At 43.7% G+C, this 25,564-nt stretch overlaps 1 protein-coding gene across 2 annotated transcripts in view; it reads right to left on the minus strand.

Annotated features, from left to right (window-relative positions):
* WDR90 (WD repeat domain 90) overlaps positions 1-25,564 on the minus strand; it is a 53,146-nt gene that overhangs the window by 10,903 nt on the left and 16,679 nt on the right. For both annotated transcript variants that reach the window (XM_030577063.1, XM_030577064.1), the window contains exons 17-35: positions 25,286-25,416; positions 14,998-15,114; positions 14,103-14,338; positions 13,268-13,407; positions 12,491-12,621; positions 11,148-11,278; positions 10,345-10,506; positions 9,684-9,812; positions 8,813-8,946; positions 8,655-8,695; positions 8,001-8,132; positions 7,371-7,556; positions 6,157-6,257; positions 5,125-5,227; positions 4,418-4,539; positions 3,826-3,985; positions 3,208-3,398; positions 1,412-1,580; positions 868-979 (exon numbers count right to left, since the gene is read on the minus strand). In XM_030577063.1, the coding sequence (XP_030432923.1) occupies positions 868-979; positions 1,412-1,580; positions 3,208-3,398; positions 3,826-3,985; positions 4,418-4,539; positions 5,125-5,227; positions 6,157-6,257; positions 7,371-7,556; positions 8,001-8,132; positions 8,655-8,695; positions 8,813-8,946; positions 9,684-9,812; positions 10,345-10,506; positions 11,148-11,278; positions 12,491-12,621; positions 13,268-13,407; positions 14,103-14,338; positions 14,998-15,114; positions 25,286-25,416 (2,628 nt within the window). The remainder of the gene's footprint in view (positions 1-867; positions 980-1,411; positions 1,581-3,207; positions 3,399-3,825; positions 3,986-4,417; positions 4,540-5,124; positions 5,228-6,156; positions 6,258-7,370; positions 7,557-8,000; positions 8,133-8,654; positions 8,696-8,812; positions 8,947-9,683; positions 9,813-10,344; positions 10,507-11,147; positions 11,279-12,490; positions 12,622-13,267; positions 13,408-14,102; positions 14,339-14,997; positions 15,115-25,285; positions 25,417-25,564) is intronic.

Consider the following 25,564-nt stretch of genomic DNA (forward strand, 5'->3'; position numbering starts at 1 on the left):
TTGCCTTTAGGATGCTTAGATACCATGGTGACAGGTACCTAATAAAAGCTTAAGACAAAAGACAGAAGTACATCCCAAGGAGACCAGAAGGCTGCTCAGATCAGGATGGTGTACCGCATGCTAAGATCTGTAGTCTCCACAGGCTGAACTCCTGTAGTAAAGATGATGGTGGCCCCACACTGTGCTGGGATAGACTTCGCTGAGAAGAGAGGGAGTCACAGTTGTTAAGGGGCAACAAAGGATGCGATTTTCCAAGACAGAATAAACAAATTCAATTCTCTTTCCCGCTAAAAGAGATTTTATAAATCACCAAGACAGAGATCAGGTGAAGTAAACCCAAATATTTTGAATACCAAGAATGTCTACCACTAGTGACATGATCAGTAAGGAGATGGAACATTCTTTAAGCCTGACCAGGATTAAATACCTACCTATCTGGACATGCTAAAATAAGCCAATGAAGAAAATGCAAATTGTGTCTGGTTCAAAAAATTTGATACTTGGGCTTGTCACAGACATACACAAAGAGAATTGTAGGTGTTCTAAACCCCAATGCCTTGGGACAAGGATAAGAAAGGAACAGCCAGAAATTTCCACCTTGAATTCCAAGAGAATCCAGACCCAAGAACCAAGAGTCACAGGAATTTAGAGGAGCTAACAATTAAAGGACTAGGGAAACAGTTGCATAGGCTAGTCAAAAGCCTACCTCTGCCAATGAAAAGATACCACCTACTGTGTTCAGGGAGTACAAGAGGAAGGAGAAGGTATGTCCAGAAGTGGACTGAGTAGCTATGTATCTCAGCACAAACCTCTCTCTTCAGGTTTGTGCAAACATGAGTTAGACACTGCACACACAAGCCACCTCACCTGGCATCAGAACCTTTCAGCCTCAGCTCCTGCACCGCTGCCACTGACCACAGTCGAATTCTCTTGGTGTTGCTGCCACTGACCAGCCTGTTGCCACAACACACAAGCACACCTAGGATAACAGAAAGGAAATGCTTAATGCAACATTAATACCCACACTTGTTGATCATTATAAAGGGACTGATAGACTCTACCAAATAAGTTCGCTGGTAAATGTTTGGGAGGAGGAGGAGGAGGAGGAGGAGTGGCTATCCCACCAGGAATCTGAACCCAAGGCCTCTTGTTTGCTATCCAGAGGTTTCTAGAAGTTGGAGGCTGAACCCAGGCCTCTTAGCAATTGCACAGGAAATATGCATGCATACTTGCACCAGGTATGGCATGAATCTAGTGCCAATCAATTCTAGGATCTGCCAGTAACTCAGCATTTGAGTACTGAGAAACAGTTTGAATCAGGGTCCAGCAGGGCCAAGATTCTTCTTTCCTCTCAAGTCTCTGTGGAATTTAAGACACAATCTTATCAGAAGCCAGTAGCATCTGTACTTACCAATCTCACCCTCATCAGCCTCCCAAGTCATGAAACAGCGGTTGGTCTGTGTGTCCCACACACAGATCTGTCCTGTGTTGGTCCCACTATAAAGGAGGTAGTTGGTGCTGTAGCAGAGAGATGTCAGTTCCACCTGTCCTATCATATCAGGGATGGAAGCTCTATGAACCTGCCACATAACAAAAAGCAGCAGGATCAGAGAAATCATGATAGTTTATTTTTAAAAACGACCCCCAAATTAAGTTAATTCACCCAGTATTTTAGCATTAACTGAAAACCAGTCACCACCAGCAGGTGTTGCATCACTGAGGCTATGTGTACACTACCATGGTAAGTCGACCTAAGTTACGCAACTCCAGCTACGTGAAAAATGTAGCTGGAGTCGACATAGCTTAGGTAAACCTACTGTGGTGTCAACTCCATGCTGGATCAACAGGAGACACTCTCCCATCGACTTACCTTACTCTTCTCCTTCCGGATGGAGTACCAGGTCGACTGGAGAGTGCTCTGCCATCGATTCAGCAGGTCTTCACTAGACCCGTTAAATCGACCCCCGGTGCATCGATCGCCAGAGTCTTGATCCCATAGTAGTGTAGACATAGCCTAAGAGAACCCAATCGCCCCCACTCACTGGCACAGACTAATAACGGCAGAGCCTTTCATACCCATTACTGTGTGGGCTTTAAAATAAGACAAGGCAAAATGTGACAAATAGAAAGAAGAAGTTCAGATGTTGAATCTGCAAACACCTAGAAGATAATAAGGTGATAAGTAACCGTCAGCATGGGTTGGTCAAGAACAAATCATGGCAAACCAATCTAATGGCTTTCTTTGACAGGGTAACAAACCTTGTGGATGGGGGAAAGAAGCAGATGTGGTATATTTTGACTTTAGTAAGGCTTTTGATACCGTCTCGCATGATCTTCTCATAAACAAACTAGGGAAATACAAACCTAGATGGAGCTACTATAAGGTGGGGGCATAACTGGCTGGAAAACCATTCCCAGAGAGTAGTTATCAGTGGTTCACAGTCAAAACTGGGTCCTGCAGGGATCAGTTCTGGGTCTAGTTTTGTTCAATTTCTTCATCAATGATTCAGATAATGGCATAGAGAGTATACTTATAAAGTTTGCGAATGATACCAAGTTGGGAGAGGTTGCAAGGGCTTTGGAGGATAAGATTAAAATTCAAAATGATCTGGACAAACTGGAGAAATGGTCTAAAGTAAATAGGATGAAATTCAATAAGGACAAATGCAAAGTACTCCACTTAGGAAGGAACAATCAGTTGCACACATCCAAAATGGGAAATGACTGCCTAGAAAGGAGTACTGCAGAAAAGGATCTGGGGGGTTATAGTGGATCACAACCTAAATATGAGTCAACAGTGTAACACTGTTGCGAAAAAAGCAAACCTAATTCTGGGATTTATTAGCAGGAGTGTTGTAACCAAGACACTAGAAGTAATTCTTCCGCTCTACTCCATGCTAATTAGGCCTCAACTGGAGCATTGTGTCCTGTTCTGGAGATAGGACAAGAAGCAATGGGCTTAAACTACAGCAAGAGAGTTTTAGGTTGGACATTAGGAAAAACTTCCTATCAGGGTGGTTAAGCACTGGAACAAATAGCCTACAGAGGCTGAGGAATCTCCAACATTGGAGATTTTTAAGAGCAGGTTAGACAAACGCCTGTCAGGGATGGTCTAAATAATACTTAGTCCTGCCTTGAGTGCATGGGACTGGACTAGATGACCTCTCAAGGTCCCTTCCAGTTCTACACTTCTATGATTCTATGTACCTTGAGGCCGATGTCAGCTCCCCGCTGCTCAATTAGCCAGAAAGTCACTGCTCCCCTGCCTACACAGGCCAGTTCACGAGCAGAAAGAGGATTAAAGGCCACCTCGTGGACTGGTTCTAAGAAATGGGTGGACGACATTAGGTCATAAGTATGGGTGCTCCACAGGGCGAGGGTCCGGTCACTGTAGTCCCCTATATATGACATGAAAGACAGTAGGAACTTCAGGATATCACTTTAATTTCATATACATGTTGTACATTTCCATATTAAATTAATCAAAATTCCTCCCAGTTTAACATAGACACAACTTAAACTTCAACTCTCTTTGCTTAAACATGCACTACCACTTCCCTTATGTCAAATCGTATAGCAACCTAGTGATCTTACACAGAAGAGACACCAAAAATGACTGTATCACATCGTGTGTGCATTCTGTAGACATCCACTAACCCAAGTGACTATGTAACAGCAACTTTACATCCTAATTCTATACCACAAGTGACCTCATTACACTTAAATACCCTGTGGGTATCATACCCTCAGTGAACTCTTTACACCAGCTGGTTGTCCTGGAGACATCCTCCACAAGCTCATAGGTTACAGGTTCAGATGACTAACCTAATGTAACAAGGAGCCTATCATCACGAGAGTATGCCATGGCCTGTACTTGGGTCTCATGATGGAAAATAACTTTTTGGCAAGTCCCATCCTGTATGTTCCAGATGTGGATCTGACAACGTGAATCTCCATTCCCCTGGCCAGAGCCAGAGGCGAGAACCTGGCAAAACAATAATATATCACCATTGGGAACTCAATAAAAAATGATATGGGTGTTCTAGGAGAGTCAACAAGCCCTATGCAGTCATTAAACCAAAAGTGAACTCATATAGATGGCAAGAGGAAAGCTCTGCAGATTCATAAAGATGGAGGCACCTGATGAAAAGATACACCACAGGAGAAGGGTGAAAGCTTCATGGCCACATACACACAGCATTAAGTGCCAGCTAGTTGCAGATGAGGCATGAGGATTAGCACACGCACGCTTCAACTCCAAAAAACAGAGTCTCTATGCAGTGGGCTAGAGAAGCAGCTCAGGCAGAAGAGGAAACAGATACACATAGGAGCTCATTCAGCAAAGTCCATCCAGTCAAGAACAAATAGTACATATAGCCAAACCAAGCTTCTCCAGGAGCACAGGAGACATTCATACCTGGGCATCATGGCTGACTGCTAAAGTAGAGATCTCTTCAGGGTGGCCAAGCCAATGCTGCTGCGATCCTGAGTGCAGGTCTTCAACCACAATCACACAGCCACAGGTATAGGCAAAAAAACCTAGGTGCAGTGTGAAGAGGAGGGATATGAGATCAGGAGAGGTCTGCACAGAGGCCTTGTGTACAGGCCTGTACACTGCTGCATCTAACCTACACAGCACAGTTACAGAAGTGAAACTAACTCTTCTGTCTAGAGTTCTTTAGAGTTAACTGCCTTTCCATTACAGGCCATGGGGTGTTCTTCCAATCAGGGAATGGGCAGAGGTAGAAATCTCTGTTCCTCTAGATTTGATGAAGAAAAGCTCTTCAGTGCCATCTAACAGCTCTGACATAAAGAGGTGAGAGGACCTATAAAACAACACGCTCTCTCCCCTGTCACCATGTGAGCTGAACAACTAGAGGCTGGAAATTACTTTGCTAATAGGATTCTCCAACATGCCTGAATCAGCCAGTGCTTGCTGATATCACATAAAAAGGGGTTTCGTATGGTACAAAATAAACTCACTACAGCAGAGTGAAACTCTCATGTGGATGGCACAAGACTATTTAACTCATCTAACTGTGCAATGTTTTCACATGTAATGTGCCATTACAGAAGTGTTGAGATATACACACACACTTTCCTGAAAACGCAGCCCTAGAATACCTGTGTCTGGGTTCCAGACCATATTCCCCCTTCCATTCCCATTATAGCCAATGACTGCCTTTAATTTCAGGCCCTCGTTACCAGCTGGAGGATACGAGAGACTCTGCAAGAAAAACAGACACTGGTGCAAGACCACTTTTGACAGGATACTCCATGTCGGTTCAATTCTAAATACTCGCACAGGAACTACCGCGCACACACATATGCACATGCACATACAAAGAGTTTAACAATCAAACACAAGCCCACCCACTTCTGTAGTTATACATACAAAAAGTGAAACCCACACTAGTCAAACCAAACATATATGCTCTTCCAGATATATATATATATATCTACACACACACACACATATATATATATACACACACACAACACACACACCCCACAAGCATCTTCTAATAGATTTGGGGTAACACTGCCAAACACTCCACCTGGGGAGTAGGTGTTAGTGCTGTTTGGAAAGGGTTAAATGGATTCTGCTGACTCACTGACAGGGATGCTTGTTTACCCCACTTGGAGATAAGGGAGGTGGGAGTAGCTCTCTGGGGAACAACGGATCTAGAGCCTGAGTGAGCAGTCCTGAGGGAGGAAGTCTAGGAGCTGTAAAACCAGGGAAGAAGGTTTGAACCGAAATGTATGTTCTCATTGCTTTGTTTACTAATAAAGCTGAATCCCAGGAAGGGGTAAGTTTGGACTTTCTACGTGGGAAAGACGTCTGCTCTCAAACATGTGCCTACAGACTCTCTGAAGCACTCTCAGTATCTTTTGAACAAAAAATATACAGATTTGCAGAGAAAAATAAGTGACCCAAAACCACTTATGGAAAGATCATAGTCAACTCATCTGTGGCCATAACAGAAAGTGAGACTAGTGCTAAGGGTTTCTAAAACATGGGAGTGCATTTCACAAAATCCTTCACCTATCCTGCCTGAGGTATAAAAAGGAAGCTACATTAGGAAAGAACCAAACCAAAACCAATCTTTCCTGCTCTTTACCTGGCCAGACTCATAGCACTGGGGCGACTCTTACCTTGGGGAGTGCAGATGCTTTGAAGCGAGGAGTAAAGTGCCTGTAGGAATCTGGGCGGATATAGTGCTGGGGTTCAGGACCCTTGGTCTCCTTTCTAGGTTCTAGCACAAAACATAAAATAAGCCTAACTTTGCTCATGATAATGGTGCATCTTGAGCAATTAGGCCAGTTAATGTTCTGGTTTATTAACCTTCTGGATGTTGAGGAGGTGTGTGTGTGTACACACACACACACACACACACACACACACACACACACACACACACGCTGGATTCTACATTGCCCTGTACCTTTTGCAGTCATTTATACCAGTACAAAGAGGGTGTAAAATGACCCAATCAGAATGTAACATTCACACCCACTCTTCTCAGGTGCAAATGGCTGCACCAGGGGGAAGGGTCACAGAGATAGATATACATATTTTCCTACCAATCCCCTCTCTGGTTGGAAAATGCCAGCATACCAGGTGTAAAGACAGACTATAATTCAATAACCTATTTCTGTCATTTTGTTAGGGTGACAGATACTCCACAAACTCAAAGTACTACCACACTGTGCACTATGGGCATCAGTACCTGAGAAGAACAAGCCAAGCAAATAGAAAACCACGACTTTATAGTGAGACAAGCCTTACTTTTAAACGGAAGCTCTCTGACAAATCTTGCCTGAGGCTTTGTGCACTGGCTGCTTCATGCCTCTGGCAGCTAGCCATGAGGTGCTGCAGCTTTGATGTTGTATTTCTATGAATAGACACCTTGAAAGCTTTAACAGAAAGCACAATTTCAAAGCAGAGACAGGTTACAGGGTAGAAAGGACCCCTGTGTGCTTAGAAGCAGCAGAGATGGAGATGGACCAGGGAGGGAGACAGAGAAACAACAAACAGTCATAGAGACCAAAAGAAATTTCCTTTACTCTATTCCTGTGACAAATTATATCCAAAAGAAGCAAAATATAATCTGGGAACTCTAGGAATGCATACTGCATTTGATCTTGTCGCTTAAATCACATCCCTCCCAGAATCCTATGGCAGGCCATCAGTATTTCTACAGACACCGGGCAGAATGCAACTTAAAACATTCCACTTGTGTCTATCTTTTCATGGATTCTCCCTCATTTATTTTATTGCGAGAAGCACACTGCCTTGCAGACAATTGCTCTATTTGCTCCCCAAAACAGCGAAGCTCTTCATAGGCCCAGAACACCCCTTGATTTACCATTTTCTGAGTGTCTGGGAGACCTCGAACACTCCTGACTCACTTTGGGCCTCACAACAAGAGTCTCCTCATTCTTGACTGGTTCCTCCATGACAAGGACCGAGTGGTTTTTGTTTCCATCTGCAGCCCCTCTGCTGCTGCCTTTCAGACCTGCTTCCTCCCCTTCATCTGACTCAGAGAAAACATCTGCAGAAGAACATTGGTAGAAATGAGGGGAGAGTTATTCTGTGCTTCTCAGGGGTTATTTCATGAGTGTCTGATCCTTCAATTACAGAGAGGTTACAAAGCAAAGCATGTGAATGCCCAGATTCTCCCCACGGCATTTTCCTGTTGCCTGTGGGGAGAATCCAGAATTCATCCAAGGTCAGAGATCCGAGATATTCACAGCACCCTTGGAAATGTTTGGCCAGCAGTTCAGTAGATGGAACCAGGGGGCAAGGGAAAAAATGGCACCAATAATTACTAGACAGTACAAGGCTGGGAAGGGAAGGTGCAGAGTTGCTCATCTCAACCTACAGGTGGAGGTGGAGGTGGAGGGAAGGGGTGCCAAGGCAGTTGTTGAATTATAGAGGGAGTTTTCCCCCAACGAAACCTTAATTCCCCTTCTCTACAGGTGATTCCGCTTCTCACCATCACGTCCTGGTTGGTGGATAGAGCTGATATCCAGATGTGGTGGTGAGGCCAGAGATGGAAGAGGAGCTGACTGGCGAGGTATCTCATTGGCACTGGCTGTAAAATCCTTTAGCTTCTCAGAGTTAGCTTCTGTGAACAGAAAAGGGGACTGGGTAATTTCCTCTGACGTCCTCTGAAGACAGGCTGAGGCAATGGCAATACAGTACCAATATGCTCAGCTCTCCAGCTTCCTCATACCCAGATGAAATCATTTACAGATGCCTTATCCTTTGTCCTCATGGGGAGAGAAAGGGAGAGGTGAGAAGGAAGAGACAGTGGAGAAAGAGAAAAGCAGGAGAGGTTAAGGTAACAGAGCTGAGGATGAAAAATAAGAGATGAGGAAGGAGTTTATCAGCTAGCCCATGGCTGACCCACATTGCCCTTGCCCTCCCCAACAGTTGTCTCTGTAACAAGGGGAAACACTAATCACCAGAGATTTCAAACCGCAGATTAATCCCTAGCACAAACAAGGAATTAGCTCTTAGTGTCCTGGCATCCTTGGCCAAAGAGCTAAAATCCCATTTATAATCAATTCAAGGCTCTCCTGTGTCCTGAAAATCGCTTTGGAAAAATGTGTCTGAATGGGTAACAAAATGAAAGAGGCAAACTCACCAGCTCTGGGAGGTACTAGGGACTCAACATAGGGATGAACACTGGAAAGGTAATGAGACAAGAGTTACAACAATGGGGGTGAGAACAGGAGAGAGACGGGAACAATGGAAAGCATTCCCAAGCCAATGAGATTTGATGAAGGATTGCAGTGCTCTTACTTGGCCTTGGGTGACTCCACTCTAGACACAGCTAAGAAGTCCCAAAGGAAGATGGCATCTCCAATGCTGATGACGTGCTGTTGGTCAGGGGTGAAGGCCACCTGTCGCACTGGCTCAGAGTGGCCAATATATACCTGGGAGAAAGTAAGAGTGGAGGGGCATTTCTTCTACTTCCAATGCAACTGCTACACCTTTACATGTTCTTAGGACCATTCATGGTTCCCCTCAGCACAGATAAGGCGGTAAAGGGCCTTCCTGGAAAAGGCTCTTTCATATATTTCTGTATAGTTATCGTACCTTATCGGATATACAGTACAGGGGGAATTCTGTCCACAACTACCTAATAGAGGTTCTTTTATGTACCTCCTGAGGGTGCATACACCAGGCCTGCACAGCTAAGTTTTGGGGTCATTCTTTAATGAGGTCACAGTAGTCTGGAGGAATGAGCATGGGATTGGAAACTGGAAGAACCTGAGTCCTCCTGGCTCTGCCCAACTCCTGTGTGACCTTGAACAAGCCACTTCATTACTCTCTTTTGTTCCATCTGTAAAAGGGGTAATGCCTGCCTATCTATGTCCTGGATAGTGGTGTGGTGAGAATTACTTAATGATGGTAAGGTGGTATAGAAATATTTAGTATTATTATTAAGTGAAATGAGTTTGGTGTTCTCCATCCATGCCCCATTGGACAAACTATCACAGTTATGACTGGGAACCATGGATCAATACTGGACAAATCGAGGTTGACGGCCCTTGGCAAACCCATGTGGAGGAGGTTAGCTGCACTACTGCTTTCTGCTCAGAAGAGCTAAGTGGCATTCACAGTGGAAAAGTGTAAGGCGCCACTGATTTTTTTCCCTTGTGTCCAGTACCTGAAAGTTGATGTCGAACCTCATCTTATAGTCCCACACTTTGACAACCCTATCACCGGCCGTCAGCAGGTACCTGGCATCCTCACTCAGTGCCAATGAAGAACAGGATAGCTTGTGCACACGAGACACCTGTGAACAAGACAAGACATCATCACTGCTAGCTGAACCAGCTGTTTCCAACTTGATCAGCGAGAAACATAAGGACAAATTGTCTAAGATGTCCAACTGGAAATGGGAGGAAAAGGGGTTTATGCAAGGGAATACTTTTGCCCTCTTCTGATAAAAAAAAGTTTCAAACAGTAAGAGAGAGGGGGCAAAGATGCCCAGCTGCTCCTTACATGGAAGGTCTGTGATTGCTTCCAATCCTACATCACTCTGTAACTGTGCACAGACTGCAAAGTTTGTTAGACACATTGAATCTGGATAAATGTAGTACTCTTCAGTCGGGTGACAGGAGTGTGAGGGAGCAAAGCAGGAGGGAACAGATTTAACCTCATCTGGGGAATAACCATATTAGCTACGTACTTCAGGTGACTCAGTTTTTCTTAGAAGCCTGTGATTGCCAGGACTTCATCACGGAGTCCGATGTTCACTGTCAAGAGCTGTGGAAACTGAGGGATATCCCAGAGACCACAGAGCATTCACTTCACAAATTCCTTACCTCTCGGACCAAGCGCCCAGTTTTGGCATCAAGCACAAGGACTTTGTTGGAGGAAGTGGACACCAAGAGGTGGCCAACAGGCATGGGAGCAAAGATGATTCTCAGAGCAGAGTCTAAGCTGGTGCTGTCCAAGTCCAGGATGCTGACATCTATCCTCAGTAGCTGCGAAACAAGAAGCTATTGAACACCAGCTTCCTGAAGCTGAACAGCTGTTCCTGAAGTGAACAATTCCACATGAAATGATCCAGATGGCAGGGAATCCTAAGGAACTTCTACACAATCTGAGGATATTTTTAGACCATTTCCCCCACTGCTTTATTGTCTGAGGCTGCAAAAGGAGGAGGAAAATGTACCTCACTCTCTTTCCCCTTTAATCTTCTCAAGCTACCTGATTAAGTGGTGGCTCTGGGCAGGCACTGTAAGTGTGTATTACTCAAGAAGACATTTCCTATAAAGGTACAGATGCTGTAAGATTCCCTATTGCTTTTCAGCAACTTCACCTCTTGCTCCGTAAGGGCTGGATGTGATTGTGGAAGGAAGACAGTCTGATTTGGTGTTTCCATCCCACAGCAGCATCCAAAAGAAGGAAATCAAAACCACATGCCAAGTGTTTTCCACATGGCGAAAGACATGTAAAAGGGTTATGTCAGACTCCACCAAATAGGATTTATGGGGTTCTTGAACCATCTGGGAAGAAATCTCTTTTCCTTACCCTGCAAAGCATTCTGCAGCGTGTGATGCCAGGAATGCCCTCCCTCCTACTCTATTCTCCCTTTGGATCAAGGCAACTTCCTTCCAGTTACCTCATCCAGAGAATGGGCATCCATAACGGTCACAGTGTACTTAGAGGGGCCCACAAAGGCGAGGAGACGTCCATCCCCACTAAGGGCCAAAGCGTTGGGACTATGTTCAGCATCTTGGGACAATACATTGCCTGGATATGACAAAACACAGGGTGAATTAGATAAACGGGAAGGAGAGATAGCCTAAAGGGAGAGTGACTGATTATATACTGCAGCTGAGATAAAATTCATTCTATTAACGTTTTAGGTGTTACTCCTCTCTCTGAATCAGCACTGAGCCAGTACCCCAGCATGGTGCAAAAGGTAAATCTGTGCTGTGGAAGGTGCCAGACTTGAACAGCTATTATACACACATTAAAGATAGATCTGAATCAGAACATTCACATCAAGATCTGAAACAGCCCAAAATTTGGGGATGCCTGGAAATGGGGTTGCAATTTGAGCAAACGGATTATATTTGAGGCACACACAGTACCACAGTGCAATATCAATGGAGGAAGTTGGATTTTATTGTAGGTTTTTTTTTTAGCATAGGCAGGGGATTGTGACAAGCAGTTACTGCACATGGATCTCAGCGAGGGTTTAAACAGCTTAAATCCGTAAAGAGAAATGGCTGCAAAAAACTGCAGTACAGTGAAGTAAGTTTAAGTTAATAGATGAACTCAAAAGAATGTCTTATCACAGAAATCAAGATGACTGGTCTATATTTAGCCTACTGCTGAAAAAGGCCACTCTAGATTTAAGATCATGTGTTATTTCTAGGGGTGGACAGGAAAAAAAGGGCGGCAGTATGGCTAGGGCACTGGCTTCAGACCAGAGTCAAGAAGCCCAGGGTGCTAGTTCCAGTTCTCATACTGGCACATTGTGTGACCCTGGACAAGTCCCGTCCTCTATCTGTGCCTCTGCTTCCCCTCCCACCCTTTGTCTGTCTTGCCTGTTTAGACTGGAGGTTCTTTGGGGCAGGGGCCATTTCTCAGTGCTTGTATGGTGCCTAACAGAATGGCGCCCCCTACCTCAGTTGAGGCCTCTATGTGCTACTGTAATTCTACTATCACTCTTTCTTTTTTTTTTTTAAGCGTGCATTCAATCTGAAAGAGGATATACATGCAATGTGAGCCCATCTGCAACGTTAAAATACATCAATCCAGTTACAAACCTTTGGAAACCAGAGTGACAATGAAATGTTAACAGAACCTCAGTGAGAGCAATATTAACAGGCAAGAAAGAAATACAGCTAACTTCTCTCAAATGGATCATAGGATACCCTCTGAAAATTACTTCTTGGAATTTCGAGCCTTTTAGCCCTGGAGACAACATCAGAAAGAGGGATGCAGAACCCTTACCCAGAACTCTGAGGATGTGACTCTTCTGGGCTGCACAGTTATAAAGAGCCAGGGTCCCATGGGAGCAGGAACTGAACATCAAATTGCCATCTGGGGAGAAGGTCAGACCAGTGACTGCACCACGGTGCTGCCTACATAACACAGAAAACACGTGAGACACTGGGGCAATAAAGCAGAGCAGACTGATGTGAAGTGCAGTGGAGGAGTCCCTGGATTAGGAAGGAGATCAGAAACAGTGCCAGGGACAGTCAGAAGCCCACCCTATTTTTCCCTGTCGTAGTACAAGACGGTTGGTTGTCTTTATTCCCAAGGGTGCTGGGGGAGACTAATCAACAAGTGCAGTGCTCTTGCTGCCAACAGCTTCCAGGATGACATGTCCACACACTGACATGTACTTTTGATCATTCTTCACTCCCCAACAGAAATGCTCTCAAGTGCATCCTGTCTGGTGGACCCCCAACATGTCTCCCCTATTCTTGGCCACCTTCCTCTACGGTGGAGAGTCCCAGTCACGCCTGACTCTTAAAACAAACCCAAAACCCATGCACCCCACAGCCATGACCCCACTAGGCTTTTCCTTTCCAAAACCAGCTCATTGTAACTCACGTGATGAGATGGCTAAGTCCTAAGGAATGTGCTCTTCCATTATGGCCCTACACTAATGTTAGCTCCTGATATTTCACTCATGTGGATGGACTTCTTACTCACACCATTGCCGTGACTCCCATCATTTAGATTTTTAGATATGAATATACAATATCCATTTGTCAAACGTACTTGTGTTCCATTAGTAGATCAGAGGCAGTCAGGCTGAAGGTTCTCACCACTCCACTGCTGAACCCACATGCAAATATCTGTTGTGCAGGATGAAAGGCCACAGTACATGGCATCTCATCAGAGGCAGTGAAGTCATATAGCTGTGGGAAAGGGACACACAGAAGCATGGCTTGGGGATATGCAAAACCTGGCAGCAGTATGTGGCAGAATGAGATAACATCCCAGTTCCCCGTCACAAGCCTATCATTACAGCAAAGCTTTGTAATCCCTTGGGGCCTGATCCAAAGCTCAGCGAAATCAGGAGGAGTCTTTCTATGGACTTCAACGGACTTGGGCTGCGGAGCTATAACACTGCATTGTAGACATTCAGGGTTGGGCTGGAGCCTTCCCCCCTTCCTGGGTCTCACAGCCTGGGCTCCAGTCTGAGCCTGAACGTTTACATTGCAATTTTACAGTCTGAGCCTAAATCAGCTGACATAGGCCAGCCATGAGGGTTTTATTGAAGTGTACTCATACCCACAGAGACCTGATCATTATGGCCTAGCATTAACCTACAATATTTAGTAGATGGAAGAAAAGCAAGTGGTATTTTAAATATTTGACTTTTGGAGCTAAAGCCAAACTACACTGAAACATCTTGAACTTCATGCAGTAGTTCTGGAGGGATCTGTTGTTGTCTGGGGTAGATTTAAGAGATTTTAAAGTGAGATATGTTGCTAGCACTAGCTACAGTCAGTTGACATAAACAAAGATTGTGCTGACTTCCTTTTACAGCTCCACCAGCAAAGCTGAGTTTTGACTTCTACTACCTCTATCTTCATTGAGCTTACACTACCTGCTGCATGGACGCAAGGTCCCAGATCCGGATGGTGTTATCCTGGGACACCGTAGCCATCTGCTTCCGGAGCCCATCCACAGAGAATGCCAGAACAGAGTCAGTGTGGGAGCGCATGAGGGTATTGTAGCCCCGGGACTGTACATCCAGGTAACCCAGGTTCCCAGTAGAGGTGGTGCACAGAACTTTGAGACTATCTGGACTGATGCTGACAGAACTCACTGGACCTTCATGCTCTGGGGAAACAGATGTACCAGTTGATAAATTATCCCAGGGCCCAAAAAAGTGGTAGGTCTAGATCATAGTTAAGTGACCACCCTTTTATTTCATTTCTATGTCCTTTACTTTCCTGAGTGATTTGTGACTAACTTTTCTCAGGTTTTAGTCTAGCCACAAAATCAAGCCAGTTTATTTATAAAAAGTCTTTATTTTTCAGTATCACTGCATTTCTTTCCAGGATGGATGAAGAACTCCTGTGCTTCTCCCATAAATTTTCATTGGACAGATATGCAATAAGCATTAAGGACTAAGAGTTACCTTACTCAGAAGACTCCTGTCTTTCTTCAGAATTCCAGAAAAACAAGGACCACTCTTGAAGAGATAATCCCCAAGATTCATTCTGTACAGACTTATCTAACTTTTCACTGCAGGACGTGGCATTTACTCCACACCAGAGTCTAGCCCACTGTGAGAGCACCATAAGAGAAGCCTAAGAATGAATTTCTGTTGCTCTTCACAAGAGCTCAGGTTTGGGAATGGATTGGAAGAGCAGTATAGTGGAACTCTAGGCTGCATTCCCTTTTTCCTCCAGGAAAGCTTTGGTCCCATAGGGCTAGGTTGATATGAATGCAGAACTGAGAGGGGAATGAGTAAGAGGGATCCATGGTCTACTCACCAGCCTCCAAGAAGACTGCTGAGAAATCCAGTGGCCACAGCCGTACATAGCCATCCTCTGAGGCTGTGGCACAGAAGGTAGAGGAGACACTAATACTGTTTATAGCAATCCCAGGGCCTGAAAGGACAAACATTACCAATTAGCACACCGTAAGGAACCAAAAAATTACCAAAATAGATTGGAGCAATGATCCATCTAGTCCAATGCTGAATGACTCAGAGGAAGATGCAAGAAACCCAGCAGTAGCAGTTATAAGATCAGTTGTCCACAGGGAAAATAAGAACGTCCATACTAGGTCAGACCAAAGGTCCATCTTGCCCAGTACCCTGTCTTCCAACTGTGGCCAATGTCAGGTGCCCCAGAGGGAATGAACAGAACAGGTAATCATCAAGTGATTCATTCCCTGTCGCCTATTCCCAGCCTCTGGCAAACAGAGGCTAGGGACACAATCCCTGCCCATCTTGGCTAATAGCCATTGATGGACCTATCCTCCATGAATTTATCCACTTCTTTTTTGAACACCTTCTCCTAACCTCCAATTGCTAGATGACAGATCATGCCCCAAATCAGAAGGGTTTTTATTACAACCAGAACTCTTGTGTTCATACTTAATATTACTATTATAATGGTGGGTATCCTTGTTATCCATAGAAACATCCAATCACTTTTCAAAGACTGCCATACTCTTGGCATTAACAATACATCGTGGCAATGAGAGTCACAGGCTAATGGTGTGAAAAAGTGTTTCCTTTATCTTTTCAAATTGGTTCATCTATGGAAGGAGAAACAAGAGAGAGTAAGAGAGAGAGAAGAGAGGGAAAGGGGGTGGCAATGTAGCAAAGGAGACTGTGTGCATTAAGAAATGGCTAAGACATCCAATGCTTATGACTATATCAATGAAGTCTAGTCTAATCAAAAGCACTGGGATGCAGAAACTCTGATCCTAATACAACTTGTGACCATGGTCAAGTCTTAAATTCTACACCTCAGTTTCCCCATATATGAAATGGGAATGATATCTACCCTCCTCAAAAAGAGCTTGGGAAGCTTAATTAATATACTTTTTAAAGCATTATAAAGTGAAAATAGCAGGGATCATGGTGGTGGTGGTGTCTATTAGAGATCACCAAATCAGGGAGAGGAGATGGATGAGGCATTTCTAGGACAAACAACAGAAATATCTAAATTGCAAGACCTGGTAGTAATGGGGGACTTTAACTACCCAGACATCTGTTGGAAAAGTAATACACTAAAACACAATTTCCAGTGAGTTCATGGGGGACATTGGGGACAACTTCTTATTTCAAAAAGTGGAGGAAGTAACCAGAGTGGCAGCCATTTTAGACTTGATTCTGACCAAGAGGGAGAAACTGGTTGCAAATCAGAAGGCGGAATGCAATTTGGATGAAAGTGACCATGAAATGATAGCTTTTATTATTCTGAGTACAGGAAGGAGTGAGAACAGCAGGATAAGGATAATGGTGTGAGGTTGCACTCCACATGTTTTATGGAAATATGCCTATGAGTGTAAATATAACGTAACTGGAATATGCTTTATGCAAAAGGTCTCTTGCAAGGTATCACTGCAAAGCTTATAATCTACTGAGTGTGTTCAACCTATTTGTATGAATGTATTATGCTTGTACCTGAAGCTAGTAAGATGAAGTATTACTCTGAAGTCCTGTTGTAATTATGCAAAGTGTGGGCCATTAATGGTGGCTTGGAATCTTGATGGCTCCCATTGACTAGGACAATTGGTTGTGAATGGCTCTGTTTACTTTCAAACCTTCCTGGGGACTGCAGGCCAGCCCTGGAAGAATGAAGGCTGGGGTCTCACAGGACATGTGACCATGTCGCATGATACTGGAATCCATCTTAAACAGGGTGCTTTTCCATTCAGAAGGAGGGGTGGGGACCCAGAGAGATAAAAGATTCCCACCTTGGGCCAAAGCTATAAAAGGGGGTGGAACAGAACAAAGGGGCTGCCAGTCATGAGAAATCCCCTAGTTACCACCTGAGCTGGAACTAACAAGGACTGTACCAGGAGAAAGGATTGGGCCCAGACTAGGAAGGAGTCTAGTCTGTGAAAGCAGCTTATTGGAACATCTCTGAGGATGAGATTTACCTGTATTCAGTTTCTTAATGTATTAGGCTTAGACTTGCATGTTTTGTTTTATTTTGCTTGGTAACTTACTTTGTTCTGTCTGCTATTACTTGAAACCACTTAAATCCTACTTTTTACACTTAATAAAATCACTTTTGTTTATTAATGAACCCAGAGTAAGTGATTAATACCTGGGGGAGCAAACAGCTGTGCATCTCTCTCTATCAGTGTTATAGAGGGCAGACAATTTATGAGTTTACCCTGTATAAGCTTTATACAGAGTAAAAATAATTTATTTGGGGTTTGGAGCCCATTGAGAATTGGAAAAAGAACAGGAGTACTTGTGGCATCTTGGAGACTAACAAATTTATTTGAGCATAAGCTTTCGTGGGCTAAAACCCACTTCATCGGATGCATGCAGTGGAAAATACAGTAAGAAGATATATATATACAGAGGGCATGAAAAAATGGGTGTTGCCATATTAACTATAAACAGAGTAATCAGTTGAGGTGGGTTAGTATCAGCAGGAGAAAAAAAAATTATTGTAGTGATAATCAGGATGGCCCATTTCCAATAGTTGACAAGAGTAACAGTAGGGGAAAAAAATTAGCATGGGGAAATAGGTTTTACTTTACATTGGGAGCTGAGTGTCTGGGTGCTGGAGATAGGTAATCTGCTGAGTGGTTTTCAGTTAAAGCCTGCAGCTTTGGGGGCATGGTTCAGACCTGGGTCTGTGTTGCAGCAGGCTAACGTGTCTGACTCAACAAGGCAGGGTTCTGGAGTCCCAAGCTGGCAGGGAAAAAGTGCTCAGAGGTAATTTCAGTACATCAAGTGACAGTCCCAAGGGGGTTTCTGTGACCAAACCCATCACAAATGGACTTCAAAAAAGCAGACTTTAACAGACTCAGAGAATTGGTAGGTAAGGTTCCATGGGAAGAAAATCTAAGGTATAAAGGAATTCACAAATATGGGCAGTTTCTCAAGGAGTCAGTATTAAAGGTAGAACTGCAAAGTATCCCAAACTGAAGGAAAGATAGGAACAATAGTAGGAGGCCAATTTGGCTGCATCAGGAGCTATTTAATGAACTAAAAATTAGAAAGGAATCCTACAAAAAGTAGAAACGTGGATGAACTGCTAAAGAGGAGTACAAAAGAACAGCACAAGCATGTAGGGACTAAACAGAAAGGCTAAGGCACGAACTGAGTTACACTTAGCAAGGGACATAAAAGGAAAGAAGAGGTTCTATAAATATGTTAGGAGCAAGAGAAAGATGAAGGAAAGTGCAGGTCCTCTGCTTAGTGGGGAAGGAGAGCTAATAACTGATGATAAGAAGTAGCTGAGGTGTTTAATGTCTATTTTGCTTCAGTCTTCACCAAAAAGGTTAATGATTACCAGATAAAGAATGCAAACCAAAATAGGGAAAGAACAGGTTAAGGAACATTTAGATAAATTAGGTGTACTCAAGTCAGCAGAGCCTGATGAAATTCACTGTAGGCCAGGTATTAAAGGAATTAGTTGCAGCAATCTCAGAACCATTATCAATTCTCTTCAAACATTCCTGGAGGATGGGTGAGGTCCCAGAGGACTGGAGAAGGGCCAATGAGGGCTTATCTTTAAAAAGGGGAACAAAGTTAAAAAGTACCTCAGGAATTATAGACCAGTCAATCTAACTTTTATACATGGAAAGATACCGGAACAAATTATAAAACAATCAGTTTATAAGCACCTAGAGCATAATAGTGTTATGGAATAACAACATGGATTTATCAAGAACAAATCATGCTAAACCAACCTAATTTCCTTCTTTGACAGGGTTGCTAGCTTAGCAAATGGAGGGGATGCACTTTAGGGAAGATGTGGATAAACTGAAGCAAATCCAGAGGACAGCAACAAAAACAATAAAAGGTTTAGAAAACCTGACCAGTGAGGAAAGGTTAAAAAAAACTGGGCATATTTCGTTTTGAGAAAAGAAGACTGAGGGGGGACTGACAACAGTCTTCAAATAAGTTAAGGGCTGTTATAAAGAGAATGGTGATCAATTGTCCTCTATGTCCACTGAAAGTAGGACAAAAAGAAATGGATTTAACCTGCAGCAAGAGAGATTTAGGTTAGATATTAGGGAAAACTTTCTGACTATAAGGGTAGTTAAGTTGTGGACAAAGCTTCTAAGGGAGGTTGTGGAATTACCATTTTTGGAGGATTTTAAGACCAGGCTAGATAAACACCGTAAGGGACAGCCTAGGTTTATTTGGTCCTGCCTCAGTTCAGAAAGCTGGACTCAATAACCTCTTGAAGTCCCTTCTGGCCCTACATGTCTATAATTCTATAAAATAAAGCACATTATATGCTGTCTTATAATACGAGTAGCAGTAGCACTTGAAAACAAATTCTAACTAATGTTATATTAGCAATACAAGACCTGCTGAAGGTCATAATACTTTGACTTCTATAACATTAAAGAATTCTAAATACTGTTGAGATCTTGCTCATCAATGAAAGAACAGGCCAGTTGTTTTATTTTGTATGTTTAGCTTTTTACATGCTACTGGGCACAGGATTCCTATTGGCTGATTAAAACATTGCTTTATGTTACTAAAAAAGGGTGTTTATTCTAAACATTCATCACTTAAAACACCAAAATTCTTCTTAAAATGGTACTTAGCCATGCCAAGTCAGATTATTTTTGGTAGGAAGTTTGTCACCACTGATCTAATCACAACCAGTCATCTGTGTCAGGCAGAACATTGCTTTATTTTCAAAGAACTTGCTTAATTTCAACTTCAATCCCTCTGTGATAAATGGGGGGGGAGCTCCCATTTATGGGCACCCTGCCAGTCAGCAGCTATAGAATCCTCCTTAGCAGCTGTACCAATTGCCTTAACTGTAGAGGGTTAAGAGAAGCTTTACCTGAGTTGGCACCTGATCAGGGGAACCAACAGGCAGGCTGTGCCCTTTCAAATTGGAAAAACTGCTGGGTTTGGGTTTTTTTTCTTTGTCTCTCAGGCTGGAGAGAGGAGAAGGTGAAGAGACCAAGGCAGAGAAACCAGGAAGGCAGACTAGGGAAGAGGCAGGCCTGAGAAGAGTAGACAGGCCTGTAACTAGACCTGATTGGGAGAACAGAAGGGTGTGCTGTCTGCCAGGGGCTAAGATACAGGATGTGGACCTGAGACTGAATACGATCTTAGCGGGAGCGGGAAAGAATCCGTTGATTATCCTTCATGTGGGAACGAATGATACGGCTAGTTACTCACTGGACTGTATCAAGGAGGACTATGCCAGACTGGGGAAGACGCTCAAAGAAATCGAGGCTCAGGTGATCTTCAGTGGGATTCTGCCGGTTCCTAGAGCGGGGCGACGAAGGAGTGACAAGATTATGGCGATCAACAGATGGCTCAGGGAGTGGTGTTATAAGGAGGGCTTTGGGATGTACGGTCACTGGGAAGCGTTTACGGATAGACGACTGTTCGCTCAGGATGGACTTCATCTAAGCAAGGAGGGAAATAGAATTCTAGGATGGAGGCTCGCCGACCTCATCAAGAGAGCTTTAAACTAGGAAGTTGGGAGAGATGGTTGGGAGATGTTCGGGAGATCTCCGGGAGATCTCCACGCTGGAATATAACCTGGAGAGGGAAGTAAACAAAGTGAGAGGGGATACCCTTGCGGTCCCAAGAATTGATCCAAGGAGGAATAGTGGAGTAGAAACCAGAGTAACGGGTGATGCTGGTGGTAGAAGGTCTCTGCACGACGGGGGAAAGAATGTCACTGACGCCAAACACCGAAAATTAAAAGGTCTGTACACTAATGCGAGGAGCCTAGTGGAGGAACCTAGATGGAGGAACTGGAGTTACTGGTGCAGGAAGTGAAAACGGATATTATAGGGATAACCGAAACCTGGTGGAATAGTACTCATGACTGGAGCACGGGTATTGAAGGCTATGTGCTGTTTAGAAAAGACAGGAAGAAAGGCAAAGGTGGTGGAGTAGCCTTGTACATCAATGATGAAATTAACTGTAGCGAAATAAGAAGCGATGGAATGGATAAGACAGAGTCTGTCTGGGCAAAAATCTCACTGGGTAAAAAAGCAACTAGAGCTTCCCCTGAGATAGTGCTTGGGGTGTGCTATAGACCGCCGGGATCTGATTGGGATATGGATAGAGACCTCTTTAATGAAGTAAACACAAAGGGGAAATGTGTGATTATGGGGGACTTCAACTTCCCGGATATAGACTGGAGGACGAGTGCTTGCAAGAATAATAGGGGTCAGATTTTCCTGGATGTGATAGCGGATGGATTTCTTCATCAAGTAGTTGAAGTACCTACGAGAAGGGATGCCATTTTAGATTTGGTGTTGGTGAGCAGTGAGGACCTCGTAGAAGAAATGGTGGTAGGGGACAACCTTGGTTCGAGTGATCATAAGCTGATTCAGTTCAAACTAGATGGAAGGATAAACAAATGTAGATCTGGGATTAGGGTTTTCGACTTCTCGAGGGCTAATTTTAAAGAGTTAAGGAAATTAGTTAGGGAAGTGGATTGGATGGAGGAATTAGTGGATTTAAATGCGGAGGAGGCCTGGAATTACTTTAAGTAGCAGCTGCGGAGACTGTCAGAAGCCTGCATCCCAAGAAAGGGGAAAAAAACCATGGGCAGGAGTTGTAGGCCAAACTGGATGAGCAAGCAACTCAGAGAGGGGATTAGACAAAAGCAGAAAGCTTACAGGGAGTGGAAGAAAGGCAGGATCAGTAAGGAAAGCTACCTTGGTGAGGTCAGAACATGTAGGGATAAAGTGAGGAAGGCTAAAAGCCGCATTGAACTGGACCTTGCAAAGGAAATCAAAACCAATAGTAAAAGGTTCTACAGCCACATAAATAAGAAGAAAACAAAGAAAGAAGAAGTGGGGCCGCTATACACTGAGGATGGAATGGAGGTTAAGGATAACCTAGGCATGGCCCAACATCTAAACAAGTACTTTGCCTCAGTTTTTAATAAGACTAGTGAGGAATCTAGCGATGATGGAGGGATGATAAACGGGAATGTGGACATGGAAGTGGATATTACCGCAACTGAGGTAGAGGCCGTACTTGAACAGCTCAATGGGACGAAGTCGGAGGGCCCGGACAATCTCCATCCGAGGATATTAAAGGAACTGGCGCGTGAAATTGCGAGCCCGTTAGCGAGAATTTTTAAGCAATCGATAAACTCGGGGGTTGTGCTGTATGACTGGAGGATTGCTAATGTAGTTCCTATTTTTAAGAAAGGGAATAAAAGTGATCCGGGTAATTATAGGCCCGTTAGCTTGACGTCTGTAGTATGTAAGGTCTTGGAAAAAATTTTAAGGGAGAAAGTAGTTAAGGACATAGAGGTCAATGGTAATTGGGACAAATTGCAACACGGATTTACTAAAGGTAGATCGTGTCAAACCAATCTGATCTCCTTCTTTGAGAAGGTGACGGATTACTTAGATAAAGGAAATGCGGTAGATATAATTTACCTAGATTTCAGTAAGGCGTTCGACACGGTTCCATATGGGGAACTGTTAGTTAAATTGGAAAAGATGGGGATGAATATGAAAGTTGTAAGGTGGATAAGGAACTGGTTAAAGGGGAGACTCCAGCGGGTCGTATTGAAAGGTGAACTGTCAGGCTGGAAGGAGGTCACTAGTGGAGTCCCTCAAGGATTGGTTTTGGGACCGATCTTATTTAACCTTTTTATTACTGACCTTGGCACAAAGAGCGGGAATGTGCTAATAAAGTTTGCAGATGACACAAAGCTGGGGGGTATTGCTAACACGGAGAAGGACAGGGATACTATTCAGGAAGATCTGAACCACCTTGTAAACTGGAGTAATAGAAATAGGATGAAATACAATAGTGAAAAGTGCAAGGTCATGCACTTAGGAATTAATAACAAGAATTTTGGATATACGTTGGGGGCGCATCAGTTGGAAGCGATGGAGGAGGAGAAGGACCTTGGGGTACTGGTTGATAGCAGGATGACTATGAGTCGCCAATGTGATACGGCTGTTAAAAAAGCAAATGCGATTTTGGGATGCATCAGGCGGGGTATTTCCTGCAAGGATAAGGAAGTGTTAGTACCGTTATATAAGGCGTTGGTGAGACCCCATCTGGAATACTGTGTGCAGTTCTGGTGTCCCATGTTCAAGAAGGATGAATTCAAACTGGAACAGGTTCAGAGACGGGCTACAAGGATGATCCGAGGAATGGAAAAACTGCCTTATGAAAGGAGACTCAAAGAGCTTGGCTTGTTTAGCCTGGCTAAAAGAAGGCTGCGGGGGGATATGCTTGCTCTATATAAATATATCAGGGGGGTTAACGTTAGGGAGGGAGAGGAATTATTTAAGTTTAGTACTAATGTAGGCACGAGGACGAATAGGTATAAACTGGATATTAGGAAGTTTAGACTTGAAATCAGATGAAGGTTTCTAACCATTAGGGGAGTGAAGTTCTGGAACAGCCTTCCGAGGGAAGTAGTAGGGGCAAAAGACTTTTCTGGCTTTAAGACAAAGCTTGATAAGTATATGGAGGGGATGTTATGATAGGATCGTTAATTTGGGCAATTGATCTTGGATTACCACCAGATAGGTCTGCTCAATGGTCTGCGGGGAGATGTTGGAAGGGATGGGAACTGAGTTACTGCAGAGAATTCCTTCTTGGGTGCTGGCTGGTGAGTCTTGCTCACATGCTCAGGGTTTAGCTGATCGCCATATTTGGGGTTGGGAAGGAATTTTCCTCCAGGGCGGATTGGCAGGGGCCCTGGAGGTTTTTCGCCTTCCTCTGCAGCGTGGGGCATGGGTCGCTTGCTGGTGGATTCTCTGCAGTTTGAGGTCTTCAAACCAGTTTTGAGGATTTCAATAACTCAGTCCTGGGTTAGGGGTTGTTATAAAAGTGGATGGGTAGGGTTCTGTGGCCTGCCTTGTGCAGGAGGTCAGACTAGATGATCATATTGGTCCCTTCTGACCTATGAGTCTATGAGTAAGAGGCCTGAGGGGATATTTTCCATGTGGGTCCCCACATCTTTACCCCAGAGTTCAGATTTGCGGGGGTATACCCTGACATCCTCTAATAGATTTTACCTTAATTATTTAATGAGGCCGCTCCACTCTTACTGTCTTCACAAGCAAAACTTTTCCCTTCCAGCTGAATTTATTTACACTCATTGTTTTTAATTCAGCCCCTAGCGCCAAAGTTCCAAAGGCCTCCATCTGCCCTCCAAATCTGCACACCTACATTTCTGCATATATACTTTCTGGAGCATGAGGTTTTACATGAGCAAAACCTCAGATGTGAATGTGCATGAAAAAATCATATAGATACTCAACTGCTCGATTTGCATACATAAGTACAGCTAATGTATCCACATGAGATTTTGCATATGCAAAAATCTTTAGGACTCAAAAAATACATGTGCAAAAACTACCGCACACACATTTAAAGACTGCTTCTGAAAATGTGCCCGTTGTCCAATAAAAAGAGCATTTCCCATCATATTATAATCTTTAAATAGTTATACACGGTTACAATCCTTTCTCCCAAATCCAGATTCTTCAGATTCATAGATTAAGGCCAGGAGAGACTATGAGATCACTTAGTCTTGACCTGCTGTATAACACAGCCAGAGAATTACATCCCGTTACTCCAGCACTGAGCCCAATAGGTTGGGATTATGTAAATTAATATGGGTAATAGAATCATAGGATTACAAGGGACTGCAAGGGTCATCTAACCTAACCCCAAAATGGGTACCTTTTGGGGTTAGGTTAGATGACCCTTGCAGTCCCTTGTAATCCTATGATTCTATTACCCATATTAATTTACATGTGGGTACATTTGGGTTAAATATAGTCTTGCTTTCTCCCCCTTCAATGCATAGGAAATTTCACTGGAGAAGAAACTGGCTGAAACCCCACCTGTGCTCCCCCAAACCTTACTACTAGAGTGATGTCATATTATCTCAGCCTACATATAATCCCCTGCAATTCTGCCTATTTTGCACCTAGTATTATGAATCTTGGGTCCTAGGTTTGCTTCTGTCTGGTGTTCCCTCACAGGGCTCTTCCTTCAAACTCAGGGGACAATTTCAGTCAAAACTTTTCTAGTGAAAATTCATAATGTAGCATGTCCTACTTCCTCTTGGTCATCTATCCATCCCCGACCAAAGCCCATACCTGAGTTGAAGGTTTGTTTCTCCCGTCGGTGACAGTGCTGAATCTGAGAAGGCAGGAGGCGCCGGGCATTTCTGATAGTGAAGTTTTTGTAGTCAATTTCCAAGATGTGGCCGCTCTTGCTGCAAACAAAGCTGAAATGGAAAGGACACCACCATTAGACACCAGTGACCACAATGAGAACTTAAGAGACATTGTTTAGCAGAAGACCTGTATTCTGCATTTTGTTTCAGTGTTAACTTTACACCACACTTTTGTAAACAAGCTTGGAATAACTTTAAA

Source organism: Gopherus evgoodei, chromosome 10 (genome assembly GCF_007399415.2).
Source record: "Gopherus evgoodei ecotype Sinaloan lineage chromosome 10, rGopEvg1_v1.p, whole genome shotgun sequence".
Classification (NCBI taxonomy): Eukaryota; Metazoa; Chordata; order Testudines; family Testudinidae; genus Gopherus; species Gopherus evgoodei.